This window comes from Anas platyrhynchos, chromosome 19 (assembly GCF_047663525.1).
Source record: "Anas platyrhynchos isolate ZD024472 breed Pekin duck chromosome 19, IASCAAS_PekinDuck_T2T, whole genome shotgun sequence".
Taxonomy (NCBI): Eukaryota; Metazoa; Chordata; class Aves; order Anseriformes; family Anatidae; genus Anas; species Anas platyrhynchos.
Genome location: NC_092605.1, coordinates 7,619,405 through 7,638,916, shown reverse-complemented (window position 1 = coordinate 7,638,916; position 19,512 = coordinate 7,619,405). Strand labels below are relative to the sequence as shown.

The window sequence follows — 19,512 nt, the reverse complement described above, 5'->3', positions numbered from 1 at the left end:
TGCTCACAAACTTGCAGGCTTGACCTGTATTTTGCCAATGACGAGCCTGTGTTCTCCCAGCAATGGGATGGTGAGTGTTTTCAGAGCAGCAGTACAGTGTGTACCTCTCCCATGGCTTCACGCTTAGAGATGTTCTGTAGCTGCAAGCCACCAGCAAAAGGGAAGCTCAGTCATAGCTCACACCCTACTCTCTCCCTGATAAAACAAACAGCTTTTCTTGAAGGAATGATTGCCTGACAGCTGATAAGGGTCATCAATCCTTGTAAAGAAAACCGAGTTCAGGTGGGTTGTGAAATGGGCTTTCAATTAGCCCTATGAAGACTCACTGCTAGATACAAAAGCAGATGGCAGGAGGGATTTCCTGCTCCTGGGCTTTGATTTTGCAATACTCAAGAAGTGGATCATCCCAATAATGCTGGGTAATGAGTGTGGGGCTCACATGATGGTGATGTTTTGTAAAGGACATGAAGAAGCCAAAGAACAAAATGATCGATGCAGAGTTACCAGTGAATAGCCAGTTTTCAAGTTGGCATGGCATTGTGGTGACTACAAGAACACAAAACAAAGCACATCAAAATAAAACTGCAACTATCAAATTATGCCATCTGTCGAGTCAGGCTACCTGATATTTTCAGTTGATTTTTATTTCAGAACTATTTGTGTGGATATATGTATTTGTAAAAAGACACATAAAGTAACATCAGGCACATAAAGCAACATCAGGCACTTGCTGAGAGCCAAGAGGATCATTAAAGCCCTTTTCCCAAGACATCGGATGATTGGCATTACAGGCAAAATGCAGCTCAGGAGGCACAAATCAGAGCAGCTGGGACTGACACCTCTGAATATCACTGTCTGCAAAATCAGCAGTACGAAGGCAGAAAAGATGGGAAGGAAAGTGTGTGCACCCCAAAGTCAGTTTGTGAATTACATCTTGTGACAGATTTAGCTGAGCAACTGTCACTGGGCAGAACTGGGCAGGTAACTTCTATTCCCAAGGCTTGACTAGCTCTCTGGCCCCAACTAGTGTTAAAGATTAGAAATTAAATTTGCACACTCTTAAATTTGAATCTCTTGAATTACTACAACATAAGTTGTCAAATAGCATGTTATCTCTGTTTCAAAAAACTCAAAATCTGAGGGTACACAAAAAAAGAGCAGTGTCAGTCATCAGTTTGACTGCCCTAACATGCACACACAAATATGTATACACACATTTGTTTTTCCCCATTACGAGACCACTTCAGAGAACTGCAACAGCCTTTAATTTTAAGACAGTCTTTTTCTAGGTCCAGGAAAATCAGATATGCATCACTGGAATCTCCTGAAGCCCAGCACGCAGCTCCATGCATCAATGGGAATGCTCGGCACTTCCTGAGAGGCTCTCGCAGAAATGACTTACAGCAGAAAAACAAAACCAAAAGCAACACCCATGAGAGCTGCCTTGGTAAAACAAACATTGAACTCATCATACTGTTGCACAACACCACAGAAATTTCCTACTTGCATTTGAAGGACCTTCCAAAGTTTTGAGGTCAAAGGAAAAAGAAAATGTCCATAACTTTTTAATATACCTTTTTGTATTTTTTTTTTTGCTATTTTTTTTTTTATCTGTTTAGAGTCATGTTACATCCTACATCCTTTGAGATTTCCTGATGAAACTACCAATTTATAGATTTATGATTGGTTAAACTATGCAAAAAAATAATTCAACAAGCATCCATTCCACTTCAGGGATGTGCTTTTGCAATTTGGATGCTGGTGTTCTTTGCTCAAAAGCCTGATATTTGTTTGGGTATAACGCAAATGTTGAAGATTTACTCAAATCAAGCATGAGCAGTAAATCACTTGAAGATGACATGCTACCTGTGAACTACCGTTTGTGCACCCCTGAAGTGCACGCCTTTCTGTCTCGGCTGCACAGGACAGAGCCTGCAGAGTAGCCTTCAACCTGCAGGTGGCTGCAAAACCAGACTTTTGGCTCAGAAGGCTAAACCACTCTAAAAACAAACCAGTCACCTGTACGGGCTGGATGAGGCTCTGGACAGCCTGAGCTAGTGGGTGGTCTTTAAGGTCCCTTCCTACACATGGCTCTACAAAACTCCTTCTCAGGGAAACCTAGAACTAGCCTGGGACTTAACAGATGAAAAACTATGGCCACGCTACTGTGTTATGACATGGAAGATATGCAGAAAACATCTCCATTAAGGTTCAACACGGCCTGCCTGAGCAAAGATGCAATTCTCCAAAGAATTTTAGGAGAACCGATAGTTTCAACCATAAAAAAAAAAGGGAGGATTCAGTTGGTATAAGTCTGTGCTGCCAAACAAGCCATTCATCTTGTGATGCTGGGGCTTCTCAGACAAGTACCGGGAGAGGACAAGAGCCCCTGGAAGCTTTTCTTATTGCTTGCAAAAGTCTGGAGTTGGATAACTAGGGCAATTGCAGTCCTCAGTGAATGCATGGGAATTGTGAAAGTACGTTTGTGAGAACTATTGTGAGGTATAAAATAAACGTGTTTCTTCAGGTGATGGCTAGACTTTGTTTGAGGATGCTGCTGGCATAAGGGCCTGGTTTGTCTCATTTGTAGATGATGCTTCAAATGGCTGTGACCTTCCACTTTCACAAGCCTGATTGGGTTTTATAGCACCTGCAGAATTGAAGGAAAAACATCTGTGAGGCAAAGGCACAGATCGATCTCATTGTGAAATAAAATCAGATTGCCTGATAGGTTTGGAGATGTGAAGTCCTCAGAGAAGCTGCCCTGCCCCATCTGCTTCCGGACTGCCTGTTGCTCTGAAAGGGGAAAGTTTGCAGCTTCTTCACCCAGCGAGTTCACAGCCTCTCCGCTTAAACCATGCCCTGGTTGCTGCAGCCATCAGCCTGTGCCTCAGGGGGGTCTGGGACAGCTCTGAAACATCACCGAGTGTTACACCACAGGGCAGGACGTCAGGAGAGCCACCAGCAGAATGTTTTTTGCCTATCACACCACCATAGCGGTTAGCATAACCACCGTGACACTACCATCACGTTGTCTTTAGTGAGTTGTACAAGCGCTTGCATAGCTCTTGTTTATCCCAGGTAGCCTTGTGCTTTATCTAACTGTAGATGTTCAACAGTCTCTGCTTGGTACCATTGGCTTCCTTTATAGTTAACAGAGAGCAACAGGCATCTTCACAGTCATGTCACATCTTAAAACTCATTTTAAGTGGGATGAATCACCTTCTGAAGACAGCTGTCTCTCTCCATTCACTAGAAAGGGAGTAAAAGAAAAGAAGCTTAGGCTGTAACTAACTTCTAAGCAAGTTAACCTTAAACAAATTGATCTGGAAATGTAATTCCTAGACTCTTAGAAGGAAACAACCAACTACCAGGGAAAAGCCAACAGGAGCATTTGGTTCTGAAGAAGGATGAGGTAGTTCAGTAGCTGAGAGGAGACATCTCAGCTTCTGGCAATACAGCTTCAGGTCCCATAAACCTTGGAGCCAGGGATGTAGGGGAGGCAGCTGCAGGCTGAAAGTATGGGATTAAAATCTATGGGATTAAAAATCCCATAAATCTATAAAATCTATAAAATCTATATGGGATATAAATCTACAGACCTAAATCTATAAAATCTATATGGGATTAAAATCTATTAACACAGCCTTGATGCAGTAAGGAAACTTGCATCCACTGGGCTTAGTCCTGGTAAACACACCTAGCCTTTTGCTGAACAACCTCCTGCCCTCATAACTAAATGATATTACCATTTATCATAATTAACCCACCCCCAAAAAAAATAAAAGTCATTGCTTACCTTTAAAAATCTGATAGAGCACTACGACACGTCCTAGGAAAACAAGAGCAAGAAAGTACCAGCATTAGCAAAGATTTACTTAGAAGGTTTAAAACTAATAGACCTGCAGTTGTTTTTCCCTACTTACCCAGAATGTCTGAGCAACTGCTATGTATCTAATACAGATCCACAGGCCTTGTGTTTCTCCACAACTCTGCACCAAGTGTGATGTATAAATAACCTGAGAGGGGTACCTCTTGGCAGGGATAACGCTTTGTTTGCCACATGACAGCACAGCTGCACCCCAAGTTCTGCACTCTGCTGTAGCACAACAATTTCTGAAAAGCTGCTTTAACACTACTGCACATAAGAACACTGCACTATGCTCCCTATTCAGTCCATACAGCCCATCCCACCCCTTTCTGTGCATATTATTTTGCAAAAAACAAACAAACAAACAAACAAAAAACCACACCACCAATAAAAACATTTAAAATATATTCTTCTCTAAGTTAAAACTGCCTCTCAAGTGCGATCACTTGGCTGCATTAGTGTGGTGGTGAGGAAGTTTATTTTGAGCTTATTTTTCGTACTAAAGCCTGCTGGCCATGGACTATGTCACAGCACCAAACGCAGAGGTGGAGTCCAGGCCATGTGCTAGCCCAGCCTCCCCCCTTCACAATGAATATCACTTAGCAACTTCCTAAACAATTTTATGGAAACAAGATACAGAAAGGAAATGCTGTGCACTTCCTTTTGCACTCCCAGGGCTGCTTGTAGAGGCACGTTACCCAAGGGAAACATAATGCTTTGTCAGACTGTACCTTGACCACTTCGGGTTCTTTGAACGCAATACAGTGCCAGTGCTGCTGCACAAACCCCAAGAATCAGGAAAGTGGCAGTGATGCCAATTGTCTTGCTGCTGTCTGGATCTGTTGGATTATCTGCAGAGCAGAAGAAAATACAGGATCCAAATGATCAAACCAGGTATGCCAGGAAATGAGCCTGCCTCATAAGCAGTTATTTGAATACTTTAATAAGCGTACACATGACAAGTATTCTCTTAGTCTGGTGGTAAAGTCCCATTTACTGTTCACTAGTAAGTGGAATTCTGGAATCTTGTTACACGCCCACCACATACCAACTTCCCCCTCAGCATCCCTGTATCTATTGCTGGATAACTACAGCTGCAGCCACTTATGCCTACATCCAGGACTGGTATATATGGATCAATATGCCTAGGGCCAGGCACCTGCATAGGCTGGGGGAAAGCCCCTGAGTTTGGATGCTACAGCACATGTGGGTCCAAGATAAGAATGTACAGAACATTCCTCCCAATTTACACCTGTAAAACTATCACAGCAAGCTGTCTGAGCAAAACTGTCTCAAAGCTAAAGGCAGACAAACACATGAAGAGACTAACCTGGAGTTATATTATCGGGGGTCTGGTATATTGAGCTTATCTTATTTTCAACGTAGCAGTTCAGGTTAGCCACGTGTGGTTGGATTTCTTCTGTCTCTACTGCACAGCAGATTTTCTCCTCTTCTGTGATGTGATGCACCTCATTTTCTAGGGAAGGTGAAAGATAAAAGCAGCATTGAATATAAATATGGATCATTTTAAAATCTTTAACCAATGCTTACAGGTCAACAACTTAGATTCCTTGTGTGCCATACAATGCTGAGGTTGCTACAATCATCCTTAGTTCACTAGGTGTTCAGATTTTCTTCTCACTAAAGCTGATGAACCCTGCTTTGAACCAATAGTCAAAGTCTTCAAATATGAAGATAGGAAAAAGTTTTCATATGTAATTAAGTATATGAAATTTGGGGGGGGACGAAGGGGGCGGGGAGACACCGTTGTTCAGGGACGGGTTTGGCATCATTCAGCAGGTCATGAGCAATTGCGTTATACATCACCTGCTTTGTACACTTTGCGCTCTTGCAGCCATGTCCTACACGTAGTGACTGGCATTTTCATTTCTCATCATGACAGTTTTGTGAGAAAACTGGCAGGATTATTTACTGAATTGTACAGAAGAACAACACAAAATGGCTCATTAGGCTAGACCTGGATTTCAGTGTGTACTGACTAAGTAGATGGATTCATACATTGCAAACCAACACAGAACTTGATCATTAGAACTGCCATTGGAAAATAAATGGTATCTTCATAAATCAGGTTAACATGTTTCACAATTTAAAAAACAAACAAACAAAACAAAACAAAACAAGACTCGTTTTGATAAGTTAGTTTTCTCATTAATCTCACTGTCCATCCAAATATATTACAGTTTGCTTTCATGACCTGAAAAGTATTATATATATATTCATAGCTAGACTCCCAGGAGAGTTTACCTCCAAGCTCCAGGTTGCCACAGGATTCTCCTATTCCCCAGTCTGTCTGCACGACGATGGCATAAACTTCATTAAGATACTGAATTTCTTGCTGAAAGCACATAATGATTTGAGTTTCAGTGGTCAACAACTGAATTATGTCATTTGAAAATGTCCCATTTTGCGTTTCTCCAATTTTATCAAAGCTCTCATAATTGGATAATCGGCAAATTTCGCTGTCACAATCTTTACAACGATAAACTGTCACATGTGTATTGTCAGAGGAAAAGCCATTTGTCCGTTCAGCAGGGCCACCTGTTGGCGCAGCAATACCTACAGGAGAAAACAAAGAAAACTGTTAAACAACGGTTTCCTCCCCAGATTTCTTGAGGGATGAGTTCTGGTGGACAAACCCAGTTGTGGCTTAGGAGGCACTGTCTGCCAATGGGGAAGTTTTGTAAGGGACTGGGTCCAGTAGCCGGAATAGTTTTTGGAGTAGAAATATGATACAGCTCCCTCACTGCTGCCATGGGGGTTTGACCTAGGAAGCTGGCGGCTTGGGAAGTGAGCTGAGAGACATCTCCCCTCCTGAGCTAAGACACCCCCTGCCCAGGCACATTCAGACGAGTCATCCCTCCTTGTCTTCTCTCCTCCCAAAACTCCTTGGCACAATCCCACCAGGTGCCTCTCCAGCACATACGAGATCCCAGGGCCATGCTGCCAGCTGAGCTGTCAGCCTGCAGCTGGATGCAGCACCACTGACTCAGTCCGGTGTTGGAGCATGCCAGGGCTGGGCTCTGACAGCTGACAGAGGGGTTTTGCTCTTTCAGACTCTCCTGGTAAAGGGCCAGTCCTTCAAGAAAGGACTCACCCCACCTGGCTTCAGGCAGAGCCAAAGGAAAAGTCATTCCTGCCAAGGCAGGCAGTTGTGTTAGAGAAGTGAATCACCTTCCCCTTCTTAATTCCTTTTCTCACCTGAGTTGTTCTGTGCTCTTAGCTTCAACTGGACACAACTGAGCTTTCTATTAACAGCTGAAAAGTTGTTAGCTACAGAAGTGCAGTGAAAAGCAAGGAGCTCCAGCAGGAGACTCACCTGGCCGCAGAGCGAGGCCACTGAGAAGCAGCAAGCTCAGCCACGGGAAGCAGGCAGAGCCCATCTGTCCACCTGGGAGCACAGCTCCGGTGCTGTTGGATGCTCCACGATCCTGGGGCAGGCTCACCGGGCTCCTCCCAAACTCATCTCCCTGTTTGGACATTAAATAGCATCCATTACCTCCTTTCTGTTATCTTTCCGTAGTCTAAAAGAAAACTGTATCCAGGGCAAGTGCTGTAAAGATTCAAGCCAAGAAAACTGGAATTCAGTGGCCCTATGCACGTCCCTCAGCAATACATACAACAAATCACTTGCTGGCGTTCTGTGCCAAAGGAATGTTTTGTTTAACCCGATATGAAATATTTACTGTTAAAGGGCATTTTAATTTGGAAAAGCTGATGGGAAATATCTGTTCAAATTAAAAATGAAACCAAACAACCCTTAGTATTTCTTTCCCACTAATATCTTGGATTTAGTTAGAAAAACATCCTAGATCATTTCAATTAAACAATAACAAATTTGTAAAGTATGTTTTAGTAAAACATGACTTTTAATTTCCAAAGGAGAAAAACTCCCAGAGAAGTAACCTAACTTTTCTCACCAGGCAAGCTCCAACAAACACTTTGCCCTTTGGAGCTTTTTTTTTTTTAGAAGTTTTCAGTAAAATAATTTTCTTGATATGTCACTGCCCGAGAAGTACCTTGAGTGAGTTTTCAATTTATGCACAAAATCCTCAGCAGGAGTTAATGATCACAATCCCCAGTCCCCAGGAGTAGACAAGACAGGAGAAACCCCATCCCCAAAACAAGCCCCTTCCAGCTGGCACAGGAGGGACGCAGCTGATCTTGGAGACCGGCTGCAAAATTTCCCACGGAATAAAATCCGGGCCCCGCCATGCAGCTCCCCGAGCTCTCGATGCCCTCGCAGAGCCCAGTTGATGCTGGGCATGGCGCGGAGGTCCTGGAGCTGCCACCCGTCCGCTTCCACTTCGCACCACACGAGGGACCAGTTCCTCCGCTCTGTGGGTGCTGCTGCTGTTCTCACACGATCTTGCAAGAATTTCTCCGGGTCCCAGCAGCTATCAGCACCATTCAGAGCATCGCGTGAGCACAGGGTCTTCTCTCTTTATCTATCCATACATCTGCAACTAGTTCTGTTCTTCTTTTTTCCCCAAAAAAAACCACATCATTCAGTGCCCTTCCACACAATGCTCACTTAAAGCTTGTTTCCTGCTCTGCAAAGCATCAGTCGGCTGTCCCTGTCCCCTCGGGTCCCAGGTACTGTCACCAACCTTGTCGTCCTTGAAGCCTGGCCCAACACAGCGTCCCCAGACCAGCTGCAGCACACCTGGTGGTTACTGCCCCGAGGTGAGGGACACCATGGGACTTCTGGTCCAGTTTTCAGCCTCCCATCTCTATGTTCTGTTTTCTCCTTCCCTCTGCAGTCTCCTTGCCTCATCCTTGCTCCTCCTCCTCTGGAAACATTCCTGCCTTCTCCTCCTTCTCTTTTCTTTATGTCTAAAACCCATAACCCTATCTGCAAACCCCTGCCTCCTAACACTGCCCTGTCTTAATGATCCTCTTTTGGCAGGTTTCCAAGAGTCCTCTTGGCCACCTCCTACGATTTATGTTAAATTATCGCTAAAAACAAAACACTCAGATCTAAAACAGAACACTTGCTTTGGATGGAAAACATTTTTCATCAAGGTTTTACCCCAGCTTACTTTGCTTTTGGGGGCAATATGAATTCCCAGGTTCAGAGCTGCTCAAGCTGCCTGCAGAGCTGGAACAAGGGAACACCAGACCCTAAATGCAGACCAGCCAGCAGCAGCAGATGAGTGAAGCATCAGCTGTGTGGAGAGCCCTAATGAGGTGCTCTGGCTTTATTTTTGAAAGGAGCTACTGGAGAACAAATCCCCACCTGAAACCCTCCTGCTTTTCCTTCTCCCAGAGATGCAATAGACAACTCCAGTGTTCATCAAGCCAAGAAAGAGAGTCAATGAAGCAACAGCATCACTTCCCCCAAAGGAAAGGTCCTCTTTCAAAGATAAAGCTGAGACGCAATGTCCTGGTGAGCCACATGTGTTTTCCTGTCCCAGCACAAGCCAAACCAGCTCACTGCTTCCTTGGCGTGCACCCTCACGCTCCCTGTCCTCCCCCTCCATCCGGGCTCAGGTGGGGCTGCCCCTTCTGCAGGGACACCAGGGTGATGAGCACAGGGCTGCAGGGCGTCCCCGTAGCCCCCTGTAGGGCTGGGGGGAGCAGAGCTGCTGCCCCAGGCTTCTGGAGCACTTCCCCCTCCAATTGATCCTGACACACAGTCACCAGCCCATGGGAGCCCCCTTTCTCCCCCAGCTGCAAACACGGCATTTCCCTGTCCCTCCTCGCTCCTCCACACAGCCACACACCTGTGCAGCTTTCTGAGCACTTTAGCATATGGCTCTCACAGTCAGGCAGGACTGTCTTGGTGGAATAACACAGTATATTGTCAGAAAAGTTTTATGCGTTACCCTAAGCAGCCTGGATTGAAATTTCAGTTTGAAGAAAATGGTCAGAAGGAAGCAACAACAACAATCAAAGAACTTCGTAAGTGACTACAGATTTTTTTACACTCTGTGCTTTCCGGGAAAAGGAGTGGACTTTACATAAGAGATAACATGAGTATTGCTCACAGTACCCATTTCACCTTACTGATCTCCTGACTGCCACTCTCAACAAGCCTTTGCAATAAAGAAAACACATAAACAAAACCAGAGAAAGGAGGCAAACAAGCTATTTCCAGAGCAAGCCTGCAAGTGCAGTTTGTTACCAGTAGTTCCAGCAAGCAATCAGGAGGACTCGGTCCTTGAGCTGAGAAAACTTCTTCAGAAACCAAAATTAAAAATTTCTTCCATCACAGCCAGTGGAAAACATTGCTGAGATTTTGCGGTTTGCAGCACATTAAGGCAAGTAGAATTAACTGTTCCCCTAGTTTCGTTTCTTTTATTTTGAAACTAATATCCTTACTGCTTGACCCTTTCTGTTTTGGTTTTCTGTTATGTTTAGTTCTGAACCCAGAGCCATCAGGGTCTGGATCCCCACAGGTCCATTTGGGGTGCAGCAGCAGCCCCAGGAAAACATAGCACCATCAGCAGCAGGTTGGGTGATAGCTTCTCAACAGAGAAGGAGAGAGCTGCAAAGATTTCTACTGCACCCTTCTGGCAAATTATCCTTTACGTGCAAGTTTAGCAGGATGACAATTTCGGTAAGGGGATCTTAGAAAAACTTGCAAAAAAGTTAAGGAAAAAAACAATGAAGAGGAAAAAAAACAGTGGTTAACTGGATGACAGAAAAATTATTCGGGGGTAACAGGAGATAAAGTACTGTAATAGATTTATTCTGTGATTTCTGCAGTCGCTCCCACCTACATAAAATTGCACTAAATAATGAAGCTGTTAGGTTTTTGCACTTGCATCAACAATGGGACAGCAGTGCAGAGCTGCTCAGAGGTTGGCAGGCAGGGAAGAAAGTGTGGTGCTATTTGTCTGCCACGGTCACTGACAGAGTAAGGCACGTTTTCCCCTACAGAGAAGACACAAGGTTTCCCTTCCACCACAGTCACGCTTTTAGTGGCTCTTTCTAAACGTCTCCTTACAAAGAGGAACCACAAGTATTTGAAAGAAAAAAGACCAGCTATAGACTATAGACAGGACCTCCTAAAGAAAAGCACAGTACAAGTACCTCAAAAGTGATTTGTGTCCAAGGAAGCCTTCAAGTGCCTCTTCCTCTGCAGCAAGCCCCGGAGCTGGAAGCTGTGGCTCCTGAGCAGCTTCTCCCTCGCCCAGGACATCGAGCTCTGATTCCAGGAGCGTGGGTCCCTGAGATAAGGCAGACTGACGGCTTTTTCCTCCTTTTAAAGGCAACTCCATTTTCACTTTCACTTTTTGCTATAGGCAGGGCAGCTGGTGCAGTATCAGCAAGGTACGTCCACACTGCTGCATAGGATGTTGCAGCTGGAAAGCACCGCAGCCTCCCCTGCCAAAACCCACTCACGGGATGTGCCCCCCGCACAGGAGCTGGGCACGAAGGCTGCCTCTCTGTGTACTGCAGCAGGGATGTGAGCTGAGTGGGTTTGGGACCTGCACCTGGCTCTGCTGCCACATAACAGGCAGCAAGTCTGCACAGCCCTTGGGACAGCAAGGAAACCTCTCTAATCTCTGGAATCATCACAACTCAGGTAAAACAAGCTCACTAGCCTTGGCAAAGCACTTTGAGGTTAACGCCACAGGTATTCATTTGTAGCTGACCACTTTTATAGTCGCTGTTTAATAGAGAAAATATTATTTGTTAACTCTGACCATAGAATAAAATCTTCAAGCACCTGTTCTGCAGTATTCCACATACTATGTGGTGTGTTTATCTTCTCTGCAGCAACTAATAGGGCTTGTGGAAGATTTCTTTAAATGCTGTCCTCAATATGTCAGAGAATCCCAGAACAGCCGAGGTTGGCAGGGACCTCTGAAAATCACCCAGTCCAACCCCCAGCCAACAAGGATCACCTAAAGCACCTTGTGCAGGATGGTACCCAGGCGGGTTTTGAGCGATATCAGGGAGCGAAGAGGTGCATCAGCTCCCAATACCAGAACATCTGATGATGCAGACACTCTCCCAGTAGGACTACATTTTCTTAAATACAGCCTGCCGCCCCGGCTCTCAGCACAGTCTGTTTAGGGGCGAGCTTAGATTCAAAACAAATATTTGTCCCATGCACGAATAGTCCAGACTGCCAAATTCACACACATTAAAGCTAGATGCAGACATTTGTTGCCTGTCTTCCTGTCTGTGTTGTGGAAGACATCTGTGTAGGATCAGCAGAGAGTGCCCTATTGCCAAGGAAGAGGAGGCTGGGGACAGGGGACAGGCAGGTGTATCCCTGAGCTGGCTGCTTACAGACTGCAGCTGGACTGGGAGCACATTCTCCAGTTATTAGGCTCAGGGAAAAGCAGAGAAAGTCCCCGTGGGCTGCAGCTCAGCACCAATACAACACAAAAAACAATCCCTGAGGTGCATTATCACTGTAGCTACAAGATTTCCTTTCTATTTTCCTTTTCTGTTGCCTGCTCTCAGAGTTCAGGACAAATACCTTACCCAAATTTTTCCAGAATTGCTCTCATCTACGTATATTTTTTTTTCCTTTTCTGTGCCAGATATGCATCCATACCTTACCTGTTACATTCTTTGCCTGCACAGACTGGAGTCAGATTTCCCGTAAAGCCTTTCTAGTTCTGACATGACAAGCATATACTTTTGAGTAACTCCAGCACATAAATTTGCTGCATATTGGAAAAGTGGAAAGACAGTGAATCCAGTATAATGCCCATGTTTCTTATCCAAAAGCTTATTCCAAAGAGGAATAAGCAGAAATATGACAATGTCCTCCACAATAAGCCCCAGGAAAGGAGAGAAAAGGATTCTCCCACCCTCCTAGGCTCCAAACAAATTTCTATTTGGGTTTTAACTCAGCCTCCTGAGAAGTTATTATAGACAGAAGAAAAGTATAAAGAGGACAAAATACTTGTGCTCAAAGACATGGAATCCCAATAAAGACCCAAGATGAAGCTTTATCCATAACATTCAAATAAATATCTTGAGAACTAAAAACAAGAGATTTTTTTTTAAAATGTGAATATGAAAATAAATCAATAAAATATTAATACTCCACAAATTAGAAATGAAACAAGCAAATGTGAATGACAGCATGGGAGGAAAAGTGTTGCGCATTCTGTCAGTTTTTCTGGGAACCCCAAGCTAATGCATCCCTCAGCATGGGCAGCTCCTGACTCAGTAGGAGGGAGACAGAAAAAACACTAGTAACAGGTCTAAGTTAATTTTCCAGGCAGAACTTTGGGTCTTGCAGTGGCCTGAGAAACCGTGTTGGGAATTGCTGCCTATATTCAACATTTGGTTCCCACACCATGAGTGCACTGAAGCAGTCAGAAAACACTAGTAGGGAAATAGAAAAGGACAGACTTTCCTGCACCTCTGGGCAGCTCATGCTATCTGTAGCAGAGAAACAAAGGCAGTAGGATGAGCCAACGGCTTTCTAGAACCAATAACTGGTAACGAGCTAGCAGGGAGTTGTTCCAGTAAGTCAATATTGTTATAGTAAGCCATTACCTCTTTTGTAGGTTTTTCTTATTTTATTTCCTCACGGCTAAGGCTCTTCCTTTTCCTCCTAAATGTTTCTTTGAGAAAAACATACAATACCAGTTACATGTCACAGTCTCACATATTAAAGACTTTCTTTCGCCTGGGCCTCTGGCTCCTTGGTAGCTGTGCTACTGCTCAGCTGGTAGCCAGAAGCAGCTCCACCAAAAATTAGGTGCTGTGGCAGTCTCTAGGAGGGATGCTGCCCTCTCCAGCCTGCACGACAGAGCTCAGTGTGGCTTCTGAAATGAAAAGGGAGTGCAGAGTTCAGCAGGGCTACATAGGAGTGTGACCTGATAAAATTGTATACTATAATATACTACCACATACTATAATTTAATCAGGTAGAACAGCTGGTACTAAGAGATTTCACATATACCAAATATCAGCCTGCTGTCATATAGCTTGTCCTGGAGGGAGGCTGGGATCTTGCCTGGGGCAAATCAGTTCTTGTCTCAGGAACCCAGTAAAAGGCATGACACATGGCAGCATGCGAGGAGAACCCCATGGAGCTGATATAGGAATTGACGGCCAAAGCCCACTGCTGGGCCAACATTGGTGGCTGAGACGAAAGAGTTGCACTGTATTAAATGGTAAACGGCACCTCTCAGGACACCTCAATCTGTGGAGCCTCCTCATCTCAAAGCCAGGGTACAGCCAGAGAGAGACCAATCCTCCCCAGCCTTCTCCTGAGACCAGCCTCCTCTCTCAATCCCCATGGCCTGAGACTGGAGCAAGTAGCTGCAGGGAGGGTTGCTCTTGTGCCTTTGCCCAAACATCCCCATGAGCAGGCTTGGACAAGAAGAGGAAGTGGTTTTGGTTGCCGTTCAAGTCAATTTTCACAATGAACAATCAAACCATCACAGTTTTGCTCTTTCTAAGCTCAGGATACACAGAAGAGCTTGTACTTCCTTACTTAGAACCACTTTGTGTCAAAAATATTTCAGAGAAAGTGAGATCCAGCCAAGCCTGGGAGCAGCAGGAGGTGACTTGTGCTCTAAATCCCAGTACTCCTGCCACAGCCCGCACAGACAGCACAACCTGCTCCTGGCCCCTGGCCATGGGGCTGAGCACCTTCCCTGCCCAGCCCCTGGCCAGGGCACAGCCCCACAGGAAAGGCTCCAGATTTGAGCACGGGTGCTTTGGGGTGGGACTAGGCATACACGCACTATGGGGGTGGTTGGAGCTCCCTCAGGACCACTGGCAGATGAGGATTCTAGCACCCACAGGCTGCTGCTGGCACATTTGGGCTGCTCGGTCCACCTCAAACAACCCCTCACCTGTTGCACCTCTCTCTGCCACCTGAGACAACCTGGAACCTAGCACTGAAAAATGGAGTGCCTCTACAGAAGAAAAACATGCCTCTGTAAGGGCAACTGTCAACGTCAATTCAGTTGATAAACTAAATGTAAACCTGTGCGTGAAGTTCTCAGTGACTGTATATCACCAGTTGTACTTTGAAATGTTTACAGCAGACAGGCCAACCATGACTCATTACCACCAGTGGGAGTGGTGTGGAGGTTTTACCTTGCTGGGGAGCTGAACTTCACCTCATTGCACTCTTGCTCTCCCTCCTCAGCGGGAAACGGGGAGTAAATAGAACAGAAAGGGCTCAGGGGAGCCTTTGAGATAAGGACAGAGATATCACTCAACAATTATCGTCATGGGTAGAACAGATACAGCAATAAGTTACATTAATCTCCCTATGCTTATTACTAACAGATAAGAACAGGGAGAATCTAGAAGCAAACAAAACACCACACCTCCACCCAGTCCACTCTCTTCTCCCTCCTCATGCTGAATGGCACAGGGGAACGGGGGCTGCAGTCAGTCCACAACGTTTTGTAGCTGCTGCTCCTTCATCCTCTCTCTGCCCATGCTCCACGTGGGGTCCCCCCCACGGGATGCTCTCCTTCCCAAACTGATCCTGCAGGGGCTGCCCACAGGCAGCAGCTCTTCAAGAAGTGCTCCCACATGGGCCATATGGCTCCATACCACATGGCGTACATCTGTCAGGAGCAAACTGCTCCAGCATGGGTCCCCCATGGGCGGCAGCTTCCCCCAGGCCCTCTGCTCCCGCCTGGGCTCCTCTCCACAGGCTGCAGCTTCGTCCTGGGGCCTACTCCTGCGAGAGTTCTCCATGGGCTGCAGCGTGGAGATCTGCTCCACGTGAGACCCATGGGTGCAAGGGGACAGCCTGCTCCACCAGGGGCCTCTGCACAGGCTGCAGGGGAACTGCTGGTGCGTGCCTGGAGCACCTCCTGCCACACTGCCCTCGGGGTCTGAAGGGCCGCTTCTCACTCCTCTCTCCCAGCTGCTATGCAGCAGGTTTTGTCCTCCTTCCTTAAATCTGCTCTCACAGAGCTGTCACTAACACTGCACTAGCTCAGCCTTGGCCAGCAGCGGGTCCCTTTTGGAGCTGTCTGGAGCTCTGATCAGCCTGCTCTGATCTGACATGGGGCAGCTGCTGGGCTCTACTTACAGAGGCCGCCCCCACAGCCCCAGCTACCAAGCCCTTGTCACATAAACCCAGCACAAACAAGTAGAGCTGGCCCAAGTCCAAGCTGCTACCTTTGACAGACTTGGCCAGTCACACGTACTGCAGCATACAGCTCCTCCATTAGGAGTTAAGGGCCCTTATGGCCCCTGTGAATCCTGCCCTGACCCCTTTTCTCTGCTACATCACCGTCTGATCCCGTTTCCTGGTTGCAAGTGGTCTCAAGTGACAGAAAAAAACAAGGGCAGGAAAAGCACGCTGCCACTCCCTATGCCTGAGATGAATCCCCTTACATTTCCCACCAAGAATGAATTTTCAGTCATGTGCACTGTTGCACCCTGCTGTCTGTCTCAGATACCACCTCACGGACTCTCCCTGAAGGCACACACTGGCCCATGCAGTGCAGAGAGCACTTCAGAGCTCATTCCTTTCGAAGCTCCAATGAGCAGTCCTGAGCAGCTCTACTGAGAGGCACTCAGGGTGAACAAACCCTTTTCCTTGCTGGACAAGAGTTTATTTTTTATTTTTAACATAAACATCATGGTTATTTCTAAACTTCCTATTTTTGCCAGCTGCTAAGTGTGACAGCTGCAAATAGCAGCACAAGGGAGCACATTACAGCCAAGCAATCCAGTGGTCGATTTTTCTGTTCTTCTGGATGACTGAGTGGTGTGGGGAAGTGCTGGTAGGACCAAACTCTTCATGTGAAAACAGCTAGTTCAAATAGTTTATGATTTAACTTCCAGTGCATGCTGTCAGTCCAAAATATATCAATAATCTGAGAAACTGACTCAAAAATCTACTTTTCTTTTGCCCCGCATTTTTTTTCCCCACAGAAAAAGAAGTTACCTTTGAAGTTAAAGAAAAAAAGAGAAGACTGGAAAATAAAAGACTGAAGAGTTACCTCATCAATGTGTGTAAATATCTGAGGGGAGGGTGTCAAGAGGATGGAGCCAGTCTCCTTTCAGTTGTGCCCAATGAGAAGATGAGAGGGAAAAAAGGGCAAAAACTGAAGCACAGGAGGTTACAGCTGAATATGACAAGGCATTTCTTTACTGTGAGGGTGACAAAGCACTGAACAGGTTGCCCAGAGAGTCTGTGGAGTTTCCTTCCTTGGAGATATTCAAAACCCACCTAGACGCCATCCTGCGCAAGGTGCTCTGGGTTATCCTGCTCCACAGGGGACTAGACGTGCAGAGATCCCTTCCAACCTCAGCCATTTTGTGATTCCGTGAAGGACAAACCATTGGTAATATTTTCTACAAGCATAGAACAGAATCTAGGGAAAACATACATTGCCTATACTATAAATCCGGGAACAGGCAAAGAACTTCAGTATCCAAGAACTTCTCTGAGAACTGCTTATTCTCATAATGTCCATCCTGCCACTCAGCCTTTTACAGATGTAGCTAGCACTGCAACCTTTAACTATAAATTCAGTACCTGATAAACAGGAAAAATATTTTAACATCTGTCCTCAGTGATGAAATTCTCCTCCTTTTATATACCAAAAAGATGCTTTAGAAATTAATGGTTTTCTGTGGGCTGCCAAGCCTTATCTTATGTTAGCAATACAAGATCTTCTGCAAATAAGGTTGCAACATGACAATAATCTGCTAAAACATATATAAAACCATGGAGTACAAAGTAAGAGCTGAACATCAGCCTACTCCTCCATATGCACCAATTCCCACTTAAGGCAAAATTTTCAGTCCCTGACAGTTTTGTCCTCAAAGTCCAACCAACATGGAGGCAACCAAGCCAATGGGTGAGGGACAGACATTTGTATTGTGCTTTACTGATGTCACCACCATTAGGGTCCTTATGTATACAGCAGTGATACTAGAAACTGTACTGTTGAATCAGGCTTTATTTTGACTTCCAGAAATCCTCCACCTTGAACATTCTCCTATGGCCAAGCAATTTTCTGCTTTCTTTGATTCATCCCGACACTACAAAATTCTTTTCCTTTACTACAGAAATACCAGCCCAAAACATTAACATTAACCTTGGCCAGAACTTTACCCAGGAACTCAATGTCAGAAATGGACAGGAGATGAAAATAAAATACTATGAATACAGAAAAAGCAAGACTTTTTCTAAGGCAAGTAGTGTTTACTACAAGTAGTAAAACACTACAAGTAGTATTTAGGGTTTCTGTTCCTTGTCCCATCAGAGAACTTTCTACCTGCTTTTTTAACATATCTTTTTTCATGTGATGTTTATTTACATATCTTATTTCATTATTAGGTTAAAGGTTTGACTAGATGATCTTAGAGGTGTTTTCCAACCTGAATGATTCTGTGATTCTATGTTCTGGGAAGTTGAGAGGGTAATAATAAAGACCAGGGATCTATCCCAGACCTGTGCATTGATAGTCACTGTATCATTATGTCATTGATCCCAGTGTGTTTTGCTTTCCAAATCTTACTTTCTGACAAAACTTCCTGTTTCATATATGCAATAGGATGGTCTGCTAACCTGATACGTCAGGAAGATAGCTCATGTAATCATTTACAGCTGAAATATAAAACGAGAACCATAATTGTTTATGACAATCTAAATAGTATCGTAAAAGTGATCGTTACTGCTAAAGTAATTCACCCATCCAGGCTGTGAACAAAAGGGAAAAAAAACTTTTTCTGGCAACATTGCCTTACAAAATTTTACACAGTAAATTTTATTCATGAGAAGTGTAAGAGATGTTGCAATGAAAAACAGCAGCCACAAGTATCTCTTGGCAGTGGAGAAACAGAAACAACAATGCAACAGAAACCAATGCAACTACTCAAAATACCACTAGCAGAAAGAGCTTTTGTAGGTCAGCATAAGAACCACATCATGGTGTTCAGACAGCTGTTAGGTTTTAAAGTCTCCATATATATTTAAAATTTTCTTAAAAGGCCAGAATTCATCCCTCATAGGAGTCCACTACTTTGAGAAAGAAATATCACAGTTGATTCTTCACCAGATGGACAACTGAGTAAGAATTCACCGAATGCAGTTCCCTGACATTTATATATCACCAATTCACTCTCCAATTCTGCATCTCACACCTGCAGTATCATTCAGTGTTTATGCAAAATTGGTACTTTGTGGGCTTGGCAGAAAATGAGAGCCCCTTGGGCAAACAGCCCATGAGGCAAACTGTACCCCAAAGGTGCTGCCCTTGAAGCAGAGAAGATGGAACCAGGGCAAAAAGAAAGAGAGATTTCCTTTTAATCCTGTGGATGGGGAAGTCTCACAGAAAGATTATAGCAGTAATTTTGATCCTTGACTTCTTTGATGTCAAGGCCACGGTCAGTAACAGAGACGCAGCCTCGCTAGCTCCCAGCTAGCCAGGGCTGGTGGCCATGCCAGGAAGCTGCACACCAGCCAAGCACAGGATCACAGAATCGTAGGGGTTAGGAGGGACCTCTGGAGATCATCAAGTCCAGCCCCCCCTGCTAAAAGCAAGTTCGCTACAGTAGGTTGAGCAGGAAAGCATCCAGGCAGGTCCTGAATATCTACAGAGAAGGAGAATTTACAACCTTTCTGGGAGCCTGTGTCAGTGCTCTGTGACCCTCACTGTGATGAATTTCTTATGCGTGTTTGTGTGGAACTTCTGTGTTCCAGTTTTTGG

General features: G+C 45.1%; 1 protein-coding gene across 9 annotated transcripts in view; it reads right to left on the bottom strand.

The window, feature by feature from the left end:
- Positions 1–1,242: 1,242 nt before the first annotated feature.
- The window catches only part of LOC106016586 (uncharacterized), a 61,307-nt gene continuing 43,037 nt past the window's right edge, over positions 1,243–19,512 (bottom strand). For 6 of the 9 annotated variants that reach the window (XM_072025656.1, XM_072025659.1, XM_072025655.1 and 3 more), the window contains 7 exons: positions 7,209–7,359; positions 6,137–6,448; positions 5,202–5,348; positions 4,603–4,722; positions 3,800–3,832; positions 3,223–3,252; positions 1,243–2,650 (listed from right to left, as the gene is read on the bottom strand). In XM_072025656.1, the coding sequence (XP_071881757.1) occupies positions 2,535–2,650; positions 3,223–3,252; positions 3,800–3,832; positions 4,603–4,722; positions 5,202–5,348; positions 6,137–6,448; positions 7,209–7,359 (909 nt within the window). In that variant the 3' untranslated portion in view covers positions 1,243–2,534. Of the gene's footprint in view, positions 2,651–3,222; positions 3,253–3,799; positions 3,833–4,602; positions 4,723–5,201; positions 5,349–6,136; positions 6,449–7,208; positions 7,360–8,499; positions 8,673–10,927; positions 11,089–19,512 lie in introns of those variants that run through there. The other 3 variants (XM_072025660.1, XM_072025661.1, XM_072025657.1) reach the window with 3 other exon arrangements.